The sequence below is a fragment of the Doryrhamphus excisus genome, linkage group LG23, assembly GCF_037039965.1.
Source record: "Doryrhamphus excisus strain RoL-2023G ecotype Guam linkage group LG23, RoL_Dexc_Guam_v1.1, whole genome shotgun sequence".
NCBI lineage: Eukaryota > Metazoa > Chordata > Actinopteri > Syngnathiformes > Syngnathidae > Doryrhamphus > Doryrhamphus excisus.
Window position 1 is genome coordinate 4851768 of NC_136379.1, and position 23320 is coordinate 4875087.

Below are 23320 nucleotides of genomic sequence, written 5' to 3' on the forward strand. Positions count from 1 at the left end.
ACCATATTAATATCCCATCTCCCCACTCACTATGCTTTGTATGAACAAATTACTCACAGCACATACTACTACAATACTTCCATCCTATATTTTCAGTTGAGGTGATTCTTCATTGTTGCATGTTTGTTTTTCGGTTTGGGCAGCTTTTTTTTTTATCTCCTCCATACACCTCCAAGGCCATCTTGCACAGTGCACCCTTGAAGGTGCTGTAGAAACTCTTTCCGCTTGTCCGTGCATCTGGTTCCCATTGTGCATCCTGAGGTTTAGCTCAAACCATCTTGTTTCCAGCTGCTGGGAAGCTTGTTCCTGTAACCCCATTCAGGGCCTACAGTACGCATGCTTCTTTTCACGTCTATTGAATTCTCCAGTAGATCCAGTAGTAAACCATAAAACAAAACCAACATACATTGATGCATAAACTCAGTCACTCACTCAGTCTGAAATGTTCCAGTTTGTACTGGCCATGTGAATATTTTCATTCATCCAAGTCATCTGAGCAGGCTTCATTAGTTCATGCTCAAAGTCTCTAGGTGAGACACCCACCAGAAAGACTTTTGAGTGGTGTCAAATGACAATCCAGCATGAACTAGACTACAGCTTTCCTATCTAGTCTGGCACGTGTCCTACCTAGTCTTTGAGCATGAACTGATGAAGGCTGCTCAGATGAGGGGTGAAATGTCCTAGACCTTTTCTACAGCAGCCATTGGGATTTGTAGTAGTAACCACAAAGTACACAAAACATATTAAAGGAGTGAATGTAACTATTTGAACATTCCACTTTTATCCCATTTGAATGCTTAAAACCAACTAAATAAATCAAATAATACAAGTATGAAGCATACATTTTAAAATTGGAAATGACAGATAAGTCCATTGCAGTGTAGTAGCTGTACTAGTGACATCTAGTGGGTTGGTCTGATATAACCGTGAGCACACGGATTTGCCTTGTTCATTTATTTATTCATTTTCGGGGGTGCTAGAGCCTATCCCAGCTGTCTTCAGGACTGGACTGGTGGCCAGACAATCACAGGGCACATATAGACAAACAACCATTCACACTCACATTCATACCTATGGACAATTTGGAGTCGCTAATTAACCTAGCATGTTTTTGGAATGTGGGAGGAAACCGGAGTACCCGGAGAAAACCCACGCATGCACGGGGAGAACATGCAAACTCCACACAGAGATGGCCGAGGGTGGAATTAAACCCTGGTCTCCTAGCTGTGAGGTCTGCGCGCTAACAACTCGACCGCTATGCCGCCCTATAAAAATTAATAAAATAAAGTAAAAAAAAACGTAAACTATATTAGGAAAGCAGGAAGTGAACAAATGTAACAGTTACTGATTGTAAAAGTACCAGATGGAGGGGTAGGATTTAATAAGCTTTGCTTCTTCCTACTCCTTTTGGACATGTGGAACTGTGAACTGATTATGTGATGCATTCAATTGTAATCTGATGCATGTTCAAATGAAATAAAACCATTACCATTATGCTTACATGTAAAATTCTGAAGATGGCCAAGGGTGGAATTGAACCCTGGTCTTCTAGCTGTGAGGTCTGCGCACTAACCACTCACCGCCGTGCCACAAGGGAGTTTGTGTAAACAAAATCAAGACTATAAAAAAGGAATCAAAGGCATCATCTTCCACGGTTTTATTTCCTTTTAAAATAATTCATACAAATGCATACAATCACAAACATATCTTTGTCAGGTTTGACCAAAAATAATATTTACTGTAGAATATAGAATATATATATACTGTATATTGCTACGCCTACTACTTAACCATAAAAGGGACAAAAGGGTAGGCAACAGCGGACTGTGTGTCACTACCAGGGATGGAATTTCAAGGAGCCATTTTTGAGTTCATGTGCTTGATGACAGCATTTTCCACGAAGGTTGCCATGGAAATAATGCACTCTCTTTAAAAAGTGTCTCCTCTGAACGGTGACAGGCATCTTGTGAGGAATGTGTCAGGTTCGAATAATATCATAATATCAGAGAATTCCTTTGGGAATTCCAAAGGTCCCGAACATACAATGATATTGAACGTCTTGTGCTAATCTAATTGAGACACTCCGATGAGGTTTTGGCACAATCTCAGGTTTTAGGAGACCCACCAGTAATGTGGATGTGAAATTTCCATCCCTGATTGCTACGTGTTACTACCTCACCCTAAAGAAGAACAGGTAGGCAACAGTGGACTGTTCACTACTCAGACACTGGTAGAGTGGGGTCCTAAAGGCAACGTGACTTGACCCATCTTCCAAGAATACAAACTTTTTATTATTCTTTTCTGCTTATTATGCGCATTTCTGGATTTCTTTTGAGCTTTTTATAACAGCTCGTGAGAATGTGCTGTGATGAAACGCTCTTGTGGGGCTTAAATGGGACCCTGGAGGTTGGTTCCTTATCCCTGGTTTGAACCATACACTAATCAAGTCCCCTACATTATCATTATTTTTTATTGAATTCCAATGCAAGTCTTAGTTACGATGCCTTCAGGAGAATACAATGCACCACTTCTTTTCCCAGTGCTGCTTTTTAGACACAGATACAACCAAGTCACATTGACACAGGCAGGCAGAACACCATATTATGTACAGAGACACAGAGAGCACAGCGGTGGCTAAACGGTATACTTAGTAAGGACCCATCATGAAATGTTAAAGGGATTGTGATTGCTAGAGTATTGACTTTCAAAAAGCATTTATTGTCTATAAATGACTAAAAGAAAATAACCAACATAAACGGTAAATTGAATCAAAGCACGGATACCCACGGATACTTCGACATAATCACAGGAGGACTGAGATTGAAACCAGCAACCTTCACGTTGGAAGATAACCTCTAGTACAATTTTCTAGCCATGCCACCCCAGTTGATGTCAGAAAGCAGAGGAGTCAAAACTGAACCGTCAACACAAAGTGAAGCAACACACCCATTACTTTGTGAACCATTTGTCGATTTTGCGCGAAACCTTGTCACACTCTATTGCAGTGATTTTCAACCACTGTGCCGCGGCACACTAGTGTACCTTGAGAAACCGTCAGGTGTGCCAATATCACTTTTTATAATTAACATTTATTAATCATCATTTGCAAATATTATGTCAATAGTAAACATGGACCCAAATATTCCAATTCACTTTGGTTTATTTGCTCAAACGGAAAGAATTGAACAGGGATGGAATATTCCTTTAACCAATCCGAATCAGGTATCTTGTACCCGCTCAAACGGAAAGTTGTCAGACTGCGTTCTTCTTCGTGGTGTTTTTCTTCTTCTGTTGTCCATCTGTGGAACTGAATCTAAACCCTTCTATACGCCATTCACAAGTGCAGTTTTATTAAAAAAGAAAATATATATCTATATAAAACATGTCCTGAGTTTAATTATAAATTAATTAGATATGTTTTAATTAATTAATTAATAAATAATTAATTATAAATTTAATTATAACATTTAATTTAATTATAAATTTAATTATAAAATATTAGCAAGATTGAATTTGATCTTTTCCTGTTTAAATTGATCCCGGGTGCGTTCTTTCAGAGCATGCTCAGATATGACGTAACACGCAGATCCAGACGTTCTTCACTTTTAAAAATGGAGGCCAGCAATCGGCATTGGACCAAGCAAAGTTTGTTTTTGATTCAAACTAAATTTCAAGACTGGACAGACGAAAAACTGGCAATACGGAGTTATTCCAACAAGTGAAAGAAAAACTCGGGGAAGTCGGTATCATGCGGATGTTTACGTTTTACTGGGCATGCCCTATTGACTATTCTGGTTGATTTTCACGGCGCATGTAGACAAGAGATTGGAATATTCCTTTCCATGGATACCATTGTTTCCCGAAAGGTCATTCGGAAAGAGAAAAAGTGGTGATGTAAAAACATGGCTACATTACAGAGCAATGTAATATTGGTCCGTGTGGCAACACCTACCTTGTTCCTCCCATAGACTTATTGATGCACGTATGAGGTCGTGGTGACATTTTGGAACATTTTTGGTTAGTGGTGTTTCCAATGAAAAGAACGTGCCGTGGCTCAAAAAAGGTTGAAAATCACTGCTCTATTGAATACTACATGTCATTACGGAAGCTCTGGGATCATGAAGACAGGAAGGAGATATAGTACACATTTGACCAATTTAAAATAAAAAAATGCTACAGGATAGCATCTCAGCACAGCGTGTCAAAACTTTGTTTCTACCGGTGATGGAGTTGGCCCAGCCAAGCATACCATTTTGCCACCTTTCTACAGTCTTTCCTTTCACCAGCCCTCGATGTTGTGTTGAACATTTACAAGTCCGAAAATTGCATGCCCCTTAAACATCGCAAAAACTACAGCAAACGTTGCATGAACTTAAGCTCTTCAAGTTTGATTTCCAACATGGAGTGGGACAAGAAAAGGCCAGCAGTCTGAAGAACAAAAAAAAAGCACTAAGTGGCAGAAAATGAAAGTCTTAAATTTGAGAAACTGCGGAAACATAATTTCCTGAGATGGTGTGCAAATAAAGCTGCCTCTTCGGAGGAAACGCAGAAACGCAGAAAGGAAAATTTGGAAGTGGTTAAGCCAATTGAGGCAGAACACATATTGGAAGCCTAGTCTTTCTCAATACTGGACTACAAATACCGGTAGTCTAAAAACTGTACACACACAGCTTACATTCATTTCATAGCCTACTACTTTTGCTTGCTTGTCAAACAAAGGAAATGACAAAAATATAGAAAGACATGAAACCTGCTCCTCTACGTCTGAAAATACCACAGTCTTAAGACAACTGATTTACTCTTTTTTTTCTCCAAATGAGCAAAATAGTCTTTTCTCTTTATGACCATGACTGGTACCATCTTCTACTTTGTCTTTGGAGTGTGAACAAGCAACATTTGGAATCAGTAGTTGTTTAGACATCAAACTGTTCACTTAATTTAGATGTGAAGGGACTTGCCGTGATGACTTTGAAAGGGGTGGAGAACTACAGTTGATCATTTGGATGCTGTTCTCTGTCGCCCTCTGGTGGCTTGACTGTGTTTTGTCCAGGCGACGGTGCATGTGGAGGGTGTGTGACAGCAGGCGGTAAAGTGTGTGTGATGGGCACAGCGCTGGGCACGATGCCTTCAACGGGAGGCGGTAGGCCACCGGTTGGCAAGTTCACGACCCCTGGTGGGTACCTGGGGGTGGGAGAGAGTTAGATGTTTTAATGTTCAATAACTCCATTGGGAACTGGTTGAGCCCCTTACCCCCTTCTCTGGGATAAGACCAGTCACCCTGTTTGAGGGACACTTAACAAGTGTGCTTATAATGTTGCCATTACCTGTAGGCGCCATTGAGTTCTGGGTGGACAGTAGCTGGATCCACTCCTGCCCAGTGGTTGTTCTGAGTTAGGAACTCCTTATTCACGCAGTTCTTCAGACTGTCTGGAATACGGCCTGAACACAGAGAGACATTGAAGAGTCTGTCAATCAATCAGTCAGTGAGCTGTCAGTCAATGACACTACTCTATATTTTAATACATTTTAAATTTGGATACTAGCCACGTTTACATGAGGAGTTTTTCTCTTTTCCGAATGACCTTTCCGAAAGCAATGGTATACATGAAAAGGAATATTCCAATCACGTGTCTACATGCGGCGCTATAATCAACCAGAATAGTCAATGGGGCATGCCCAGTAAAACGTAAACACCAACATCGCCTGATACCGACTTCCTCCAGTTTTTCTTTCACTTGTTGCCAGTTTTTCGTTCGTCCAGTTTTGAAATCAAGTTAGAATCAAAAACAAACTTTCCCCAGCAGTCCAGTGCCGATTGCTTGCCTCCATTTTTTTAAATCGAAGAACATCTTGAGCTGCGTGTTACGTCATATCTCAGCATTCGCTGAAAGAACGCACCCGGGAACAGGAAAAGATAAAGTTCAATCTGGCTAATATTTTATAATTAAGCTTGGCACATGTTTTATATAGATATGTATTTTCTTTTTTAATAAAACTGGACTTGTGAATGGCGTATAGAAGGGTTTAGCTCAGGGGTCTCAAACTCAATTTACTTGGGGGCCACTGGAGCTCGGGTCTGGGTGAGACTGGGCCGCATCAGGTTTTCCAAAAAAAAAAAAACCAAAAAACGCATTTATTAAAAACAAAAAAAATTAAAAAACTTCGCTTTGGTTCCAATTTCCTACAAGAAAATCTCTGATAAAACATTCCACTGTTCTCAAATATCTTACTTTTTATTTTTCTACACAAAATAAGATGAAAAATAAATAAACAAATCAAGAATAAAGAAAATCAATCAATCAATAATAAATAAATATAATAATAATAAAACGGCAAATAATAATAACTTAAGAAACCACATATAGTTGGTGGGTAGACAAATTATTTTTTTCAGATTAAAATGAACAAAGCATTATTAGAGCCCTGTAGACATGACAAAACACGACTATAGTCACATTTATACTCTTTTTATTTACAACATATTGCGCAACTGCAGGGTCTTGAGACACATGCTAACTCGCAAACTAGAGAGCTAGCGACCTAAACGGTAGCCTTCAAGTTATTTCCTTTAAACTTAAATAGCCAAAAACTTACCACTTCCACACGGATAGGGAGGATAACTATTAACAGTTATTTAACCTTTAACATGAACATTAATCAAACGTAATCATTTTTTCTGGGTACATGATACCATACAGCATCCATATCAAACTTGCGCGGGCCGCACTAACATTAAACTTTCATATCAAGGCGGGGGCCTCAAACTAGTGTCCTGCGGGCCACATTTGGCCCACGGGCCGCGTGTTTGAGACCCATGGTTTAGATTCTGTTCCACAGATGGCGCTAATGCACATGAAAGCTGCTTGCCAACCGCCAATAAACAACAGAAGAAGAAAAACACCACGAAGAAGAACGCAGTCTGACAACTTTCCGTTTGAGCGGGTACAAGATACCTCAATCAGATTGAGGAAAGGAATATTCCACCTCTGTGAATCCGATTATATAATAATTGGGATTGGCACTTTTCTTTCGGAATGAGGTGTATACAAAGGTTACATTCTTTCTGTTTGAGCAAATAACGCGAATGGAATTGGACTATTTGGGTCCATGTATACGTGGCTAGTGTCCATACCTGTGATTGCCCTTCGAATCTCCCTGGCGGCCTCCTCTCTCATCTCCAATGAGGCCTGCTCGCTGTACCAGGCAGCATGAGGAGTGGAGATCAGATTGGGAGCATCCTTCAGCGGGCCCTGACTGAAACTGTAATAAGGACAACAACGGCTATAACAAAATGATTCTACTCTGTAGAATCATTTTATTTATCTATACTTTTGGTGTCCATGGAAATATTCCTCCCCTTTGATATTTCAACCTTTTCTTGCTTTTATAAATGAAATTATGGTCAATGTCATTTGGTTTTTTGGGCAAAAAGTTGCAAAAAAAACCGTTCCTTTCATGTCAAACTGTACTGAGTCTGTGTGGATATGTTTCAATCAGACTGGCACATCTGGGCACTGCAAATTTCCAGAATTCCTCATTTCAAAACAGTTCAAATTCTGCCATGTTGCTCCAGGATCAAGTGTGAACAGTTCTTTTCAAGTCTAGCAACAAATCCTTGATTGGATTGCGATCTGGGACTTGACTCGGACATTTGAGAACATTTACCTTCTTGTCTTTGAACCAGTTCTGTGTGGCTTTTTCTGTATGCTTGGGGTCATTGTCTTGCCCGGAAGATAACTCTTCCTCTCTGCCGTGACAAGCCTGACAGATTTGGTTGGGAATCATCCCCAAGACATGATGCTGCCACCGCTACGCTTCCTCTTCATTTGGGCAAATTCCAAATTGGATTTCACATCAACTGTTGCTTTCATAGAGCTACGACTGGTGAAGAATTTGTGCAGCAGTTATTCCATCTGGGCCATTGAAGCTTTGAGCTCTTTCAGGGTTGTCGTCTGCATCTTGGTGACCTCTCTCATCAATCTTTTTGCCCGATCAGTCAGTTTGTGAGGATGTCCAGCTTTAGGCAGATTGAGAAAAATACCCTTCATTCATTCATTTTCTACCGCTTATCCTCACGAGGGTCGTGGTGGGTGCTGGAGCCTATCCCAGCTGTCTTCGGCGAGAGGCGGGGTACACCCTGGACTGGTGGTCAGCCAATCACAGGGCACATATAGACAAACAACCAAAAGCAAATGTTTTAGAAGATTTTGATTTTGATTTTTCAAGGCAAGAATATTGTGTTCTATGGTTTACTATGGAAAAAACATCTTTCATCAGCAAAAAAAAGTTTGTTTCTACCTTTTTTTTCATTCTTTAGTAATCAGCAGTAAAGCAGTTTTAGGAAAATATCAGTTCCCAACAAAAAAGGGAGAAAAATAGATTTTTTAACTTTCAGTTTGACACTTTTTTTTGCTTTTGCAACAGTTCTGATATCCCAGCTGTGTTCGGGCGAAAGGCCGGGTACACCATGGACTGGTGGCCAGCCAATCACAGGGCACATATAGACAAACAACCATTCACACTCACATTCATACCTATGGACAATTTGGAGTGGCCAATTAACCTAGCATGTTTTTGGAATGTGGGAGGAAACCGGAGTACCCGGAGAAAACAGGGAGAACATGCAAATGGCTGTGGGTGGAATTGAACCCTGGTCTCCTAGCTGTGAGGTCTACGCGCTAACCATATCCTTCCATTTTTTAACTATGGATTTAAATGAAATCAGTGGTATTTGAAGCCATCTTGTTTCCATCTGCTGTCCTTAACTTTTCAATGATCTTTACTCTTAGTGTTCTTTCCTCTTGATGTGTCAGATGTAGCAGGAATGCTAATGAGCCAGAGACTGCACCTCCCAGACACCAGTGTTTTTACACTACAATCACTTGACATGCATGCAAATAATAATAATAATAATAATGTGTCAAATATTGAAAAATATATAAGGTAAAGTAAACGCTTGCATTGATGTTTTCAATGGCACAGTTAGTGAAACAGAGAGCCCCGGACTCTCTGTTTCACTATATATTTTTCATTATTTGACACAAATTTGTAATTTGACCATGAATTCATTTTTAAAAGCAACAAAAAGATGAAATATTCAAAGAGGGTGAATACATTTTTCTTGGCATTGAATGTGATCTTTTTCATCACCTGAAAGGCTCTGTCTCGTGAACGTCCAGGGCAGCTCCACGTATCCTCCCGTCCTTCAGGGCTTGAGCGAGGGCCTTCTCATCCACCAGACCCCCCCTGGCTGTGTTGACCAGAAACGCCCCCTGGCGCATCTTTAAAACACACGTCAGAGTTCAGTTATTGTCTGCTAAGCCTGATGACAACCACATGAGTTATTGAGGTAAACATCACAATTTGACGCTTGTACAGAATGACTACATTCTTCATAAGCTGCACTTGTCACGTTTTGTGAACCTGCTGCCTTAAAAACGTTAAAAAAGTTGAGGTGCACTCAAAACATTTTTGCAGTATTCAATCACTGCCACATTGTAAAAAAGCATGTAATATGATAACAATGTTACATTTATGGGCTGCACAGTGGTCGAGTGTTTAACATGCAGGCCTCACAGCTAGGATACCCGAGTTCAATTCCACCCTCGGCCATCTCTGCGTGGAGTTTGCATGTTCTCCCCGTGCATGCGTGGGTTTTCTCCGGGTACTCTGGTTTCCTCCCACATTCCAAAAACATGCTAGGTTAATTAGCGACTCCAAATTGTCCATAGGTATGAATGTGAGTGTGAATGGTTGTTTGTCTATATGTGCCCTGTGATTGGCTGGGGTGTACCCCCAGCTGGGGTAGGCTCCAGCACCCCCGCGATCCTCGTGAGGATAAGCGGTAGAAAATGAATGAATGTTACATTTAAGAAAAATAGTGTCAAATAAAATCTTGTACTCGCAAAACATTCAAGTCAATGATAATCGTAATGACTGGACAACACATGAATTTTAGATATTAGATATAATTTACCCCCATGACTACAGTATAGCCTAGCTTTTTGCTTTGCAGCTGGTGTGTATTAGAAGCAAAACAAGAGGCGATGCTAATTAATATGCGTGACAGTGACGGACATGAAATATAACGATTGTTATTGGATTTCCAAAGTTCTTGTACTTGGTCAATATTATTATTAATATTATTATATATAACAATATAATAATATTATTATTATTATTATCAGAAATTGCACATCAATAATGAATTTCTCTCTGTAAACCATTATATTTTGTGTCTTTTTTTACTATATCCAAGATTAAAGGACTAACAATTTTAAAAAATGACATAGAATAGAAGATCCCGGTAGAGATCGCTGCAGTTTTGAAGAACATGTCATACTGTATATCCTCATACGATATTAGTGAGCTGCACAAATGCTAGTAATTTTAGCTGAGTTGATAGATAATGCCGCTGGTCCTGTACCTGCTTTATGGTGAAGTCGTTGATCAGGTGATGGTTGTGTTCATTCAGGCTGCAGTGCAGCGAGACGCAATCAGAGTGGAAGAGCAGATCCTGTGGAAGTAAAAAGGAATACAAATTAACTATAAAAAAATAAAACTCAAGTATAACTGTAATACTGATATTTGGTTCTAGCGTATTTGTATTTTTATAGCCATTGCTGACTACAGTAAAGTCTCGTTATATCGATATCGGTTATATCGAAGTACTGTTTATTACGATACTATTTTCATTTCCTGACAAATTTCTAGTCTTTTATGATATAATTAGTTCCGTTAGTACGATACCCGGTTATTATGATAATCCGGTTACTACGATGCCCTTTTCATCTCCCGCCAACCAATTTGGTCTGCAACAGAAGAACCAACTGACATAGCATACACACCTATTCCAACGAAGACACAAGCGTACAAATACATGTATTTCATTGTGTTGTGTTCAGATATCTTTTTATCGTTTGCAATAATCACTGTTTTTCATATGTACATGCTGGCGTTCTGGTTTCTCTCGTGTGTATAGATTCTATACACACGAGAGGAACCACGAACGCAGTTGGTTCTTCTGTTGCAGGCATGTGTTTGGCCAGCTATGTGGGGCGGGTTGAGCATGACCTGTGAACCAGGAAGTGCGGGAATCGGTGTGTGTGCTGTGCTCTGGTGGTGGAAGTGTGAAAAATAAAGTTGACTGGAAGCAGCCGTTCGCCGTGTTCTTTTTTGGTATTGAAATCCTTAAGCAAAGATTGATTTAAGCTGATTTAAGTGCATTATTGCCCACTTTTAATGCAGTTCGGCGCAGGATCGGATATATCGACAGTCCGGTTATATCGGTATTTTTTCCGACTCCCGACAATATCGATATAACGAGACTTTACTGTATATTGTAATTAGTCATTATATCTCTTCATACCTCTGATAGTATCGGTTGATGAATTTGTGTTCCTACCTGTAGTGTGGTGACCCTTTGAAGGCCCAGTGATCTTTCGACGCCATCAGCCAAATAGGGGTCGTAGAAAATGACGTTGAAGCCGAAAGCCTTAGCTCGCAAAGCAACAGCCTGGCCCACCCGACCTTCAGACACACAAGCACGCTTTAATATTACATAGGAGGACTGCGGGAGAACCTCAGTCAAATGTCAAGTTTATTTATTGTGTTAACTGACCTAGTCCAATAAGTCCCAGTGTCTCCCCTCGGATCCTCGCAGCTCCTGAAGCCACCTCGCGTATTTGCTCCACGCTCTGAACCCGTGTTCCTTCTCGCAGAGCCTGCATGGAGCACAGCAGTATATGACAGATAAACCTAAACACAATATTGTTATATTGAAGTCGCTTAGGCATACCTGATGCAGCCATGTGGTGCGTCGGTACAAGGTGAGGATGTGGCACAGCGTGGAGTCGGCCGTCTCCTCCACGGAGGCCGCCGGCATGTTACAAACAGCTATTCCTGTTGGCAGTGAGAGTGGCTGACAATTTAGCGACAGCTTGCTGGCAGGCTGTCGGCCAATTGGACTCATTGCTGTCTCACCGAGTTCGCCAGCGGATTTGATATCGATGTTGTCGTAGCCGCTGCCGATGCGCACGATTATGCGGAGCGCTTTGAACTTCTCCAGGTCTTCTCTCATCAGAGTGATGGTGTGGTACATCAGCGCTCCCACAGCTTCATTTAGCACCTGCACACATAGAGTAGTTATTCATTTATTTTCTACTGCTTATCCTCACGAGGGTCGCGGGGGTGCTGGAGCCTATCCCAGCTGTCTTCGGGCGAGAGGCGGGGTACACCCTGGACTGGTGGCCAGCCAATCACAGGGCACATATAGACAAACAACCATTCACACTCACATTCATACCTATGGACAATTTAGAAAAAATCTAAAAAATCTAAAAAATCTTTTAGAAGATTTGGATTGATTTTTCAAGGCAAGAATATTGTTTTCTATGGTTATACTATAGAAAAAACATCTTTCCCCAGGGAAAAAAGTTTGTTTCTACCTTTTTCCGTTCTTTAGTAATCAGCAGTAAAGCTAAAAACATAGGTAAGTTTTAGGAAAATATCAGTTCCCAACAAAAAAGGGAAAAAAATAGATTTTTTTTAAAAACTTTCAGTTTGACACTTTTTTTGCTTTTGCGACAGTTCAAATATCTAAATAACTAAATAAGGGGTGCTGGAGCCTATCCCAGCTGTCTTTTGGCGAGAGGCGGGGTACACCCTGGACTGGTGGCCAGCCAATCACAGGGCACATATAGACAAACAACCATTCACACTCACATTCATACCTATGGACAATTTGGAGTGGCCAATTAACCTAGCATGTTTTTGGAATGTGGGAGGAAACCGGAGTACCCGGAGAAAACCCACGCATGCACGGGGAGAACATGCAAACTCTACACAGAGATGGCCAAGGGTGGGATTGAACTCGGGTCTTCTAGCTGTGAGGTCTGCGCGCTAACCACTCGGTCACCATGCAGCCCCAAAGAGTAGTTATTTCAAAGGAAAATACATTAGAAGCCATTAGAAGCCTCCCATTAGAAGCCTCCTCTTGTCCGGGGTAGGAATCGAATCAGCAACTTGGCACATTGCCCCTTGCTCAAAATGCCCCCCCCCATACGAACATTACTTGTTCTGTGTGTTAGCTTTGAAGCTGCGAAGTTGCGTTGTTGTGTTACGGTTGTTACCATGGCAAGGCACAGCAATATATGTGTTCATAAATACTGTATTTTCTGGACTATAAGTCGCTCCGGAGTATAAGTCGCACAAGGCCAAAAATGCATAATTAGGTAGAAAAAGACATACATAAGTCGCACTGGATTATAAGTCGCATTTTTTGCAGGTAATTTATTTTACAAACTACTTGACCAAGGCAAGTTCTAACATTAATAAAAGAACAGAGAACCTGCTGAATACATGTAAGATATGCTAACACAATGGTTATTCAGCTACACAAACAATAAACATAAACAGAAAAGGTGTCCATTGTTTATGTAACATAAACAGTTTTTTCATTTATAAGTTGCTCTGGAGTATAAGTCGCAGGAACAGCCAACCTATGAAAAAAAGTGTGACTTATAGTCTGAAAAATACAGTAAATGCCTGTATCTGAACTTAATTGATTGACCTACCGGGAAAAGTCATACCATACTCCCGATGTCAGCCCCCGACTATTTCTGTGTACCGTAATTTGTACCGTAATGTGCACCTGATTATAAGCCTCGCCCACTTCATTTTTAGAGGAAAACCGATTTTTTATATACACAAGCCGCACCTGTATATGAGCCGCATGTGCCCACATTAAAACATGTCAACATATTTACAAAGAAAGACGGTACACAGAGAGAGTTTTCAAAGTTTTAATAATATAACTTAACAATCATTTTCCAGTTGGGGCCACCTGCTTTTATTACCTCTGAAAGCTTTTTTTCATCTTTTTTACATTGCTCCAGTTCTTCCTGCTGCCGTTTCCAGCATCTCACCATCGATTGGTTTATGCCAAGTTTACGTGCATCAGCTCTTGTTTCCTTCTTTATCGGACAGCTCGATTGCTTTTAGCTTGAAAGCTGCGTCATATGCCTTTTCCTTTTGCATTTTCCATGATGATGGTATGTTCACGCTAATTTAATTTATGCACGAGACAAGAACTTGCAGTCTTCCTCAACGCATATATTCCACCGGTCTTAATCTTACCTGGCGGCCGTTCGAAAAATTACATAAATTGGGCGCATCACTGAATAAGCTGCAGGGTTGAAAGTTTGGGAAAAAAGTAGCGGCTTATAGTCGGAATTTACGGTAATTACAATACAGTATGTGACATATTTGTCTCAACATTATAATACTTTATGTATGAATAATGGAATTTCTTTATATCACAAGGGAAATATAGACTTTATTACCGCATGCAATCATTTCTCCACTGCAATATTGATTCCAGAGACAAAACTGCATAGTGGTGGTTATTCAAGTATACGCATAAGATAAATAGGGGAAATCAAAGTATGCAGAGATACTGTACAATATCTGTCCTTGTCATTGAATTGATTTCCAGTCGCCGTTTGTTGCCAGGGTGTCCACGCCATGTGCTTTGATTGCAATTCAGAAGCACTTTTAATTACACCATCAGGTTGCCGGTGGCTTCTCGGAGAGATAAAAATGCTCCTCAATGAGTGCACCATCTGTTTGTGCCATGTTGTGGCCTACTGAGCGCGTTCACAGAGAGACGGTGCCAGGCAGCCACCCAGAACGAGGCATCACCCTGCCAGACATGCTATGTGTTGTAGTCATAGTGGCTGCAGCGCCATGTGGGCGTGTGTTTTTCACCGCTATCTACTTGTCCTTCACGTTTATGCCGAGTAGCATTTCAGACGATTAGCGAGTAACATTCTTGTTTTGAGATGTTTGTTTCTATTGAGGAAGGACCAGATCCTCAATGTGGTGAAACTATCACACCAAGTGATACGAAATCTTACATGAAGAGACTTTCTAGTCAAATGACTGACCTTCTCGTGGATCTCCTGTGTGGACTGAGCGTCGCAGAACGCCACGGTCGCGACATCTTTCAGAATGGGCATCTCCACAGTGCAGTCACGCCCGTCCAGCAAAGCCACCAACGGCCGCGGGTGCATGGGCCCGTTCATGATCGGCGGTCTGATGCCTGCAAATATTCAAAGAAGAACAGGTTTAGGTTGAAGGACGCTGCCCATCTGACGACCCCAATGAAGTTTGAAATTATCACATACTACAGTATTAATTGGCCCTGTACAGTAAGATAACAGTAAGCTTCTAGGGTACCCTGTACCCCCTGTACCCTAGAAGCCAATTAATCGCGTGCCAGTATCCACTCCCCAGTATCCACCCCAATTAACCTTCGGTCTTGGGCTGATACTGACATTTGGGAGCATGATACCTGGCCTGATACCAGACAAACCATGTGACAACCTATAATTATTGCGTGTCGTCATGTATTGTTGTTTCACTTAGAAGATTTCAAAGTTGACGTTTGACTTGAACTGAACTTGGGAGTAGATGAAATCTAGGCAGGTAGGCAACGGAGCAAACACACTCATTGGTGATATCAACAAGACATCAACAAGGATAGCAGTGGCCCCTTCTCCATCTTTGACAATAGGAATCACATATATCAACTTTTCCTTACTTTGCCATTTCATTGCCATATCAGTGGACCTCATTGGTTATCTCAAATGTACGGTCAATCCTGAGAGACTATGATTTGGTAATCTGAATTGTGGTAGCAAGATTTTGTTGATCTCGAGATGATCCATCCTATTTTTCTAACTGTTCTGCATCTGTTTTTAGCAGACTGATGCCTCCATTAAATACTACCTCTGTCTTTCCACTGGCAATCTTCCTGGATCTTCTCAAATGGCCTTCAGATGGAGTCATAGAGTTTTCCTGTTGCATGAGAGCACACGCCAATAAAGTAACCAAGTTATTAAAGAGTCCTTTTTAAATTCCAATACTGACATCACTCTATTGGCCTCGGTGCCAAATATTCCAAAGAACCAGTCTTGATTGTTTGTTTCTTTTGGCTTTTTCCTGATTTCGGAGTCACCACAGCAGATCTTTTGATCCGCATAATCATGTTGGTTTGAGCACTTTATATTCCGGATGCCCAATGATGCTTACTAGGGGAGATTCGAACCCAGGGTGTTTGCTCCGAAGTCCAGAATGCTAATCACTACACCACGGCCTCATTGGGATTTGATTATTTCAAGGACTATTCCTGGCAAGTGAAATTGGCTGAATATGTAATATTAGCTCTAGGGAACATGCGCTTATCTAAAATAAACTGTTGATGTTGCAGCACTTAGTGTTATTTTTAACAAATTCTACTTTAATCATTAATTCCTTTTCTACCACTTTTCCTCTCAGCTGTCTTCGGGCGAGAGGCGGGGTACACCCTGGACTGGTGGCCAGCCAATCACAGGTCACATATAGACAAACAACCATTCACACTGCGCGGGGTCTGCGCGCTAACCACTAGACCACCGTGCCGCCCTATAAAAATTAATAAAATAAAGTAAAAAAAAAACTTAAACTATATTAGGAAAGCAGGAAGTGAACAAATGTAACAGTTACTGATTGTAAAAGTACCAGATGGAGGGGTAGGATTTAATAAGCTTTGCTTCTTCCTACTCCTTTTGGACATGTGGAACTGTGAGAAATAATGGTAATGATAGCAACATTTGTGATCCAGCACTCCTGGGATTATTCCTTTCCCAGCAAAGAAAGCTCATAGTTGAGCACCATCTCACCTCTGCATCACATTCTTATCAGCAACATCAGATTCCACAATGAAACATGATCCAATGAAGCCACAGCTCCACAGTGAAGGGAAGCCAACAAGATGAAATTTAAATCCATGTTCATGCAGTCTCTGATGTGCCCTGGTAAGACATTATCTTTCTATAATGGGATTTTCCTGGAGGCCACTGCACTTACACGTCAGTGCAGAATCAATGGACCATAGCTAAGATCCTCACGTTCAGCTTGAGCAGAAGGAACTCTGGTGTTGACTGATCCATACCAGAGACCATCTTATTTATGAGCAGTAAATTGGCAGAAGATAAAGGTTCTGTGGACTGCAGGGTTTTGGAAAAAAAGATACTTCAGGGAAAAATATAGAACTGACCTTTAAGACAAAAGTGCACCATGTTTGGAGTAGTGTTTTGGGAGAAAAGAAGGGATTCCGAGTTATTGTACGGATCCCATTTGGTTACAGTGAGAGAGGAAATAGCTGTCATTCCAGCAGCAAGTGTGACCCTGGGAGGAACATCAGCACTGACCGCTGAGTGCACTAAATGATAACACACTCCTTAGTTCTCGTGGTTAGCGCGCAGACCTCACAGCTAGGAGACCAGGGTTCAATTCCACCCTTGGCCATCTCTGTGTGGAGTTTGCATGTTCTCCCCGTGCATGCGTGGGTTTTCTCCGGGTACTCCGGTTTCCTCCCACATTCCAAAAACATGCTAGGTTAATTAACCAAATTGTCCATAGGTATGAATGTGAGTGTGAATGGTTGTTTGTCTATATGTGTCCTGTGATTGGCTGGCCACCAGTCCAGAGTGTACCCCGCCTCTCGCTCGAAGACAGCTGGGATAGGCTCCAGCACCCCCCGCGACCCTCGTAAGGAAAAAGCGGTAGAAGATGAATGAATGAATGAGTTATCCTCCCTATCCGTGTGGAAGTGGTAAGTTTTTGGCTATTTAAGTTTAAAGGAAATAACTTAAAGCTCTCCAGTTAGCGAGTTAGCATGTGTCTCAAGACCCTGCAGTTGTGCAATATGTTGTAAATAAAAAGAGTATAAATGTGACTATAGTCGTGTTTTGTCATGTCTACAGGGCTCTAATAATGCTTTGTTCATTTTAATCTGAAAAAAATAATTTGTCTACCCACCAACTATATGTGGTTTCTAAAGTTTTTATTATTTGCCGTTTTATTATTATTATTATTATATTTATTTATTACTGATTGATTGATTTTCTTTATTCTTGATTTGTTTATTTATTTTTCATCTTATTTTGTGCAGAAAAATAAAAATTAAGATATTTGAGAACAGTGGAATGTTTTATCAGAGCTTTTATTGTAGAAAATCGGAACCAAAGCACTGAAAAAGTTTGTATATTTTTCTGTTTTTAATAAATGCGTTTTTTGTTTTTTTTTGGAAAACCTGATGAGGCCCAGCCTTGCCCAGACCCTAGCTCCAGTGGCCCCCAAGTAAATTGAGTTTGAGACCCCTGCTTTAAATTATTCATTGTATTTAATAATTGCACAGATTTTCTTTCATTCATTCTGCTCACTTTTCCCCTCAAAATCCATCTCTTGGCTCCCTGACCTCTTGTAATATTCACAAGTACTGGCACCAACTGTCAATCTTTCATTTGCCTCAGGCTAACTGATGGGAGCTGTCAAAGTCCAAAAATGCTTCTTAATGGCTTGTGGGGCCACAACTCTAGTCTCATCCATCCATCTATGACTTTACTTTGTTGTACAATCCTGACCAGTCTGCAATGGTCCCCATAAAAAACAAAGTTTTGCTCTGAAAAGCCTGCATCTGTACACTAATGACTCAACCAAAAGCAATACACTAAATTACATCTGACAGTATAGAAATAGTGTTGCTTGGAAAATGTGCAATCAGAGTAAAATCCCTCTCTGACTTGCTGTGAGTGACATTTAGAGATGGAAAAAAAAACATCTGCTGGCAGGGAGAGCAAGTGGGTGGGCCCTGCTGGCCTATCATTCAGTAACTCTTAGAGAGCAAGACAGACCAACATCAGTGATGGGCAGTTCAGTAGGACATCTTTTTGACCAAAATAGACTGTGGAACATCAGATACATTAGCATACATATATCAGACACACAGATTATTTACTGTATCTGTGTTCCACTGAGGCTGCACAGTGGTTGAGTGGTTAGCGCGCAGACCTCACAGCTAGGAGACACAAGTTCAATTCCACCCTCGGCTATCTCTGTGTGGAGTTTGCATGTTCTCCCCGTGCATGCGTGGGTTTTCTCCGGGTACTCCGGTTTCCTCCCACATTCCAAAAACATGCTAGGTTAATTGGCCACTCCAAATTGTCCATAGGTATGAATGTGAGTGTGAATGGTTGTTTGTCTATATGTGCCCTGTGATTGGCTGGCAACCAGTCCAGGGTGTACCCCGCCTCTCACCCGAAGACAGCTGGGATAGGCTCCAGCACCGCTCGCGAGGATAAGCGGTAGAAAATGAATGTTGTGTTATAGTTATTTAGATATTTGAACTGTCAAACTGAAAGTTTTCAAAAAAATCTATTTTCTCCTTTTTTTGTTGGGAACTGATATTTTCCTAAAACTTACCTATGTTTTACTGCTTTACTGCTGATTACTTAAGAACAGAAAACGGTAGAAACAAACGTTTTTTTCCTGATGAAAGATGTTTTTTCCATAGTATAACCATAGAAAACAATATTCTTGCCTTGAAAAATCCATCCAAATCTTCTAAAACATTCACATTCTCATTTTGTCTATATGCCCTGTGATTGGCTGGCCACCAGTCCAGAGTTGTGTTATTTAGTTGTGAGTTATTTAGATATTTGAACTGTCGCAAAAGCAAAAAAAAGTGTCAAACTGAAAGTTTTTTTTTTTAAATCTCTTTTTCTCCCTTTTTTGTTGGGAACTGATATTTCCCTAAAACTTACCTATGTTTTACTGCTTTACTGCTGATTACTAAAGAACGGAAAAAGGTAGAAACAAACTTTTTTTTTCCTGATGAAAGATGTTTTTTTTTCCATAGTATAACCATAGAACACAATATTCTTGCCTTGAAAAATCAATCCAAATCTTCTAAAAGATCTTCTAAAAGTTTAGCGCTCTGCCTCATCAATGAATGAATGTGTTCCACTGGACGATGGGCTCAAATGTTGTCCATTATAGGTAGAGCATTTACACTGTTACACTGTCTTACACTCTTACACTGTACTCTTGTGCTTTAATCATGTGTTGGCATGCAGAATATCTGGATGTACATTTGGATGCATATCTATTTGTAGCATCCATACTAGTATGGAAGTATACTAGTATGGAAGTATACTAGTATGGAAGTATAAGTATCGGGAAACAGTGCAAATCAATTATTCAGCATGATAACTAGACCGCTGACCCTGCCTTGAATCATGATTCTTCATGCTCTCAAGACATTTTAGAGAGTTGTACATTTGGAGAACGGTGATGTGGAACAATTAGACAATTATGTCTAACATTGGTGACCTCTGAACTCAGGAACGGACAAAAATATAGCCACAGACACATCTTGTTAAAATTTTCCCCAATGAGTGGAAGCTGTTGTAGCCGCAGTAACTCGACCTTAGTGTTGTGATGTGCAGGCCAACAGGTTTGCCCGCAGCCTCGTGTCACAGCAATTCAGCATGACGATGTAGTTGCATGTACAGTAGATGTACTGTTCTATTCCCTGGCTGCGCTTACACATTAGCTATAGATGAATACGATTAGAGAAGAGATTCTTCCCCAACTTCCATAACACATGACTGCTAATTAGCTAAATGTCAACAAGAAACCGTCACTGTCATTTAAAATCTTTTTCTGTGGATTCCATTTAAATGAACCTTACATAATTTCTTAGCAGGGCGGCACGGTGGTCGAGTGGTTAGCGCGCAGACCTCACAGCTAGGAGACCAGGGTTCAATTCCACCCTCGGCCATCTCAGTGTGGAGTTTGCATGTTCTCCCCGTGCATGCGTGGGTTTTCTCCGGGTACTCCGATTTCCTCCCACATTCCAAAAACATGCTAGGTTAATTAGCGACTCCAAATTGTCCATAGGTATGAATGTGAGTGTGAATGGTTGTTTGTCTATATGTGTCCTGTGATTGGCTGGCCACCAGTCCAGAGTGTACCCCGCCTCTCGCCCAAAGACAGCTGGGATAGGCTCCAGCACCCCCACGACCCTCGTGAGGAAAAAGCAGTAGAAAATGAATGAATGAATGAATGAATTTGTTAGCAGAGCCTGCTGGTCAATTAGGAAAGATAGACGAATGGATGCTAAGGGCATTCTGGCCTCCAGGGGGCGCCAAGAATTAGGTCGTATGTTATTTTGCAAATTAATGACATTCAGTGTCTTTTGTATGTAAATCGGCGATGGAGGGGGTCACCAGGTTGGCGCCGCTGTATTTTCACAAGATTAATAAATGACACTATAATGTATTTCCTTTAATTTCCTGCATTATTCAACCAGAAATATTAATTCATTCATTCATTCATTTTCTACTGCTTTTCCTCACGAGGGTCGCCGGGGATGCTGGAGCCTATCCTGGATACACCCTGGACTGGTGGCCAGCCAATCACAGGGCACATATAGACAAACAACCATTCACACTCACATTCATACCTATGGACAATTTGGAGTCGCTAATTAACCTAGCATGTTTTTGGAATGTGGGAGGAAACCGGAGTACCCGGAGAAAACCCACGCATGCACAGGGAGAACATGCAAACCGAGGGTGGAATTGGACCCTAGTCTCCTAGCTGTGAGGTCTGCGCGCTAACCACTCGTCCGCCGTGCCGCCTCCATTTAGATTAACCTTACGTAATTTGTTAGGAAAGATAGACGAATGGATGCTAAGGGCATTCTAGCCTCCAGGGGGCGCCAAGAATTAGGTCATATGTTATTTTGCAAATTAATGACATTCAGTGTCTTTTGTATGTAAATCGGTGATGGAGGGGGTCACCAGGGCACGTAACATGTAAAATCCCGACTAGGTTGCCATCGCCTTGGCGTTCATCGTGTCATCTCTGTATAGTAGTATTATCGCAAGATTAATAAATAACACTATAATGTATTTCCTTTAAGTTCCTGCATTATTCAACCAGAATAAGATGTTGTTGTTGAGACTGTGTCACGGAAATATATGTCCCCGAAACTACGTGGACTTGACTTGCAAATTGTAGTTTATGTAGTCCATGGTGTCCATGATTCTAGCTTTGTGATTTTCCTGTGTTTTTGGCTGTTGCTCTGCCATTTGTATGTGAAGTGTTCTAACCAGAACTACACTAGTGTTCACTTCTAAGTGGAGTGAGTTGAATGATAGCACATCATCAAACAACCTGCACAATATTGCAATATTGCAGGAGTTGACTTTCAATGAACCTAACCTTGTATCTGTTTTTATCCAGTGAAGCGGTATCATGTTGTAGTCCATTCAGTTGGACTTCAAGTGTGACCGTTTTCTAATCTAAATTTCCAATCAGATCAGAAACGGCCATCGAAAGCTTGAACGAGCTTCACTTTTGTGTGGAAAGCAGATCAATGCCGTGTTTTATAGATCGGCGGTGGTGATTCTCTCTGAGCCGTAAGTGATGGATGTTATTTCCTGTGACCTTGGACTCTCGAGCTGTGGGACACAGTACCCCCCCTCTGGTCTTGAAGAAGGATGCAATAGTAATATTAAAAAAAAAAAAAAACATCAGAGCATCCACTTTTATCCTCAACATCGCCCGCAGCCTGTTGATGACATCACAGATGGCAAAACCTCCACCATGCACATCCATTCACATCCATTCTCACCCGCCCATTCTCTTTTCTAGAACAGTCTTTTCCAGCCGTAGTCGCACCTGTGTGCGTGTTTGTGGGCACGTTCCTGCCCTCGAGTGTGTGTTTGAATTGTAACGAGTGACATTCAAGACACGGCATGAAAGAAACACAATGAAAAGGGAAAATATGTGTCAGGTTCACGCCAGCCCTCGAAGAAAACGGCTCGTTTTTTAAGTCACCACCTATACGAGATGTTCAAGCAGCCTTCAATAGCAGAGGCTTGCCTCGTCTCTCTCACACACACACACACACACACACACATACACACACACAGCAGCAAAATAAAAGGCTAAGCATTCTTGTGAGGTGAGCGAGAGACTGAATAGATGAAAAGATAATAATAGTATGGCAGAATTAAAGGAAGCACAGGGAGGGAAAAGAGAGAAAAGGGGGAGGGGAGGAGTTCACAAATATTGGCACACACACACTAACACACACACACATGAAAGCTTGCTGTTTACCTAGAGGCATGCCTTTGTTGAGGAGATGTGAGCTTCCCATGACGTGTTCCCCATGCAAGTCTTCACGCAGCGCATATGAACAACAATCCAGTCAGCATATGGCGGCCGCCGCCAACTACCTCACCTCCCTCAGTGACAAGCATACACATGTGCTCCCCCTCTCCTCGCTCTGCCTTCCCTTCCGTCCCCGCCACTCGCTCGCTCGCTCTCGGTGTGCCTCACCCCTCCCTACAATTTTTTTTTTCCACTTTCTGCTACAGCAAATCTCCCCGTCCGTCCCTCCCTCTCTCTGTCTGTGTCAGGCCCA

The 23320-nt window shown here is 41.4% G+C and overlaps 1 protein-coding gene across 1 annotated transcript; it reads right to left on the reverse strand.

Annotated features, from left to right (window-relative positions):
• Positions 1 to 1633: 1633 nt before the first annotated feature.
• Positions 1634 to 23231, reverse strand: LOC131114480 (C-terminal-binding protein 1). Its single transcript, XM_058064325.2, has 11 exons — positions 23014 to 23231; positions 14946 to 15100; positions 11983 to 12127; positions 11798 to 11901; positions 11621 to 11723; positions 11405 to 11529; positions 10427 to 10516; positions 9151 to 9281; positions 7133 to 7260; positions 5325 to 5439; positions 1634 to 5181 (listed from the first exon to the last, which is right to left on the reverse strand). Exons 1-11 carry the CDS (start codon positions 23051 to 23053, stop codon positions 4986 to 4988), a joined length of 1332 nt encoding a protein of 443 aa, XP_057920308.1. The 5' UTR covers positions 23054 to 23231; the 3' UTR covers positions 1634 to 4985.
• Positions 23232 to 23320: the final 89 nt, after the last annotated feature.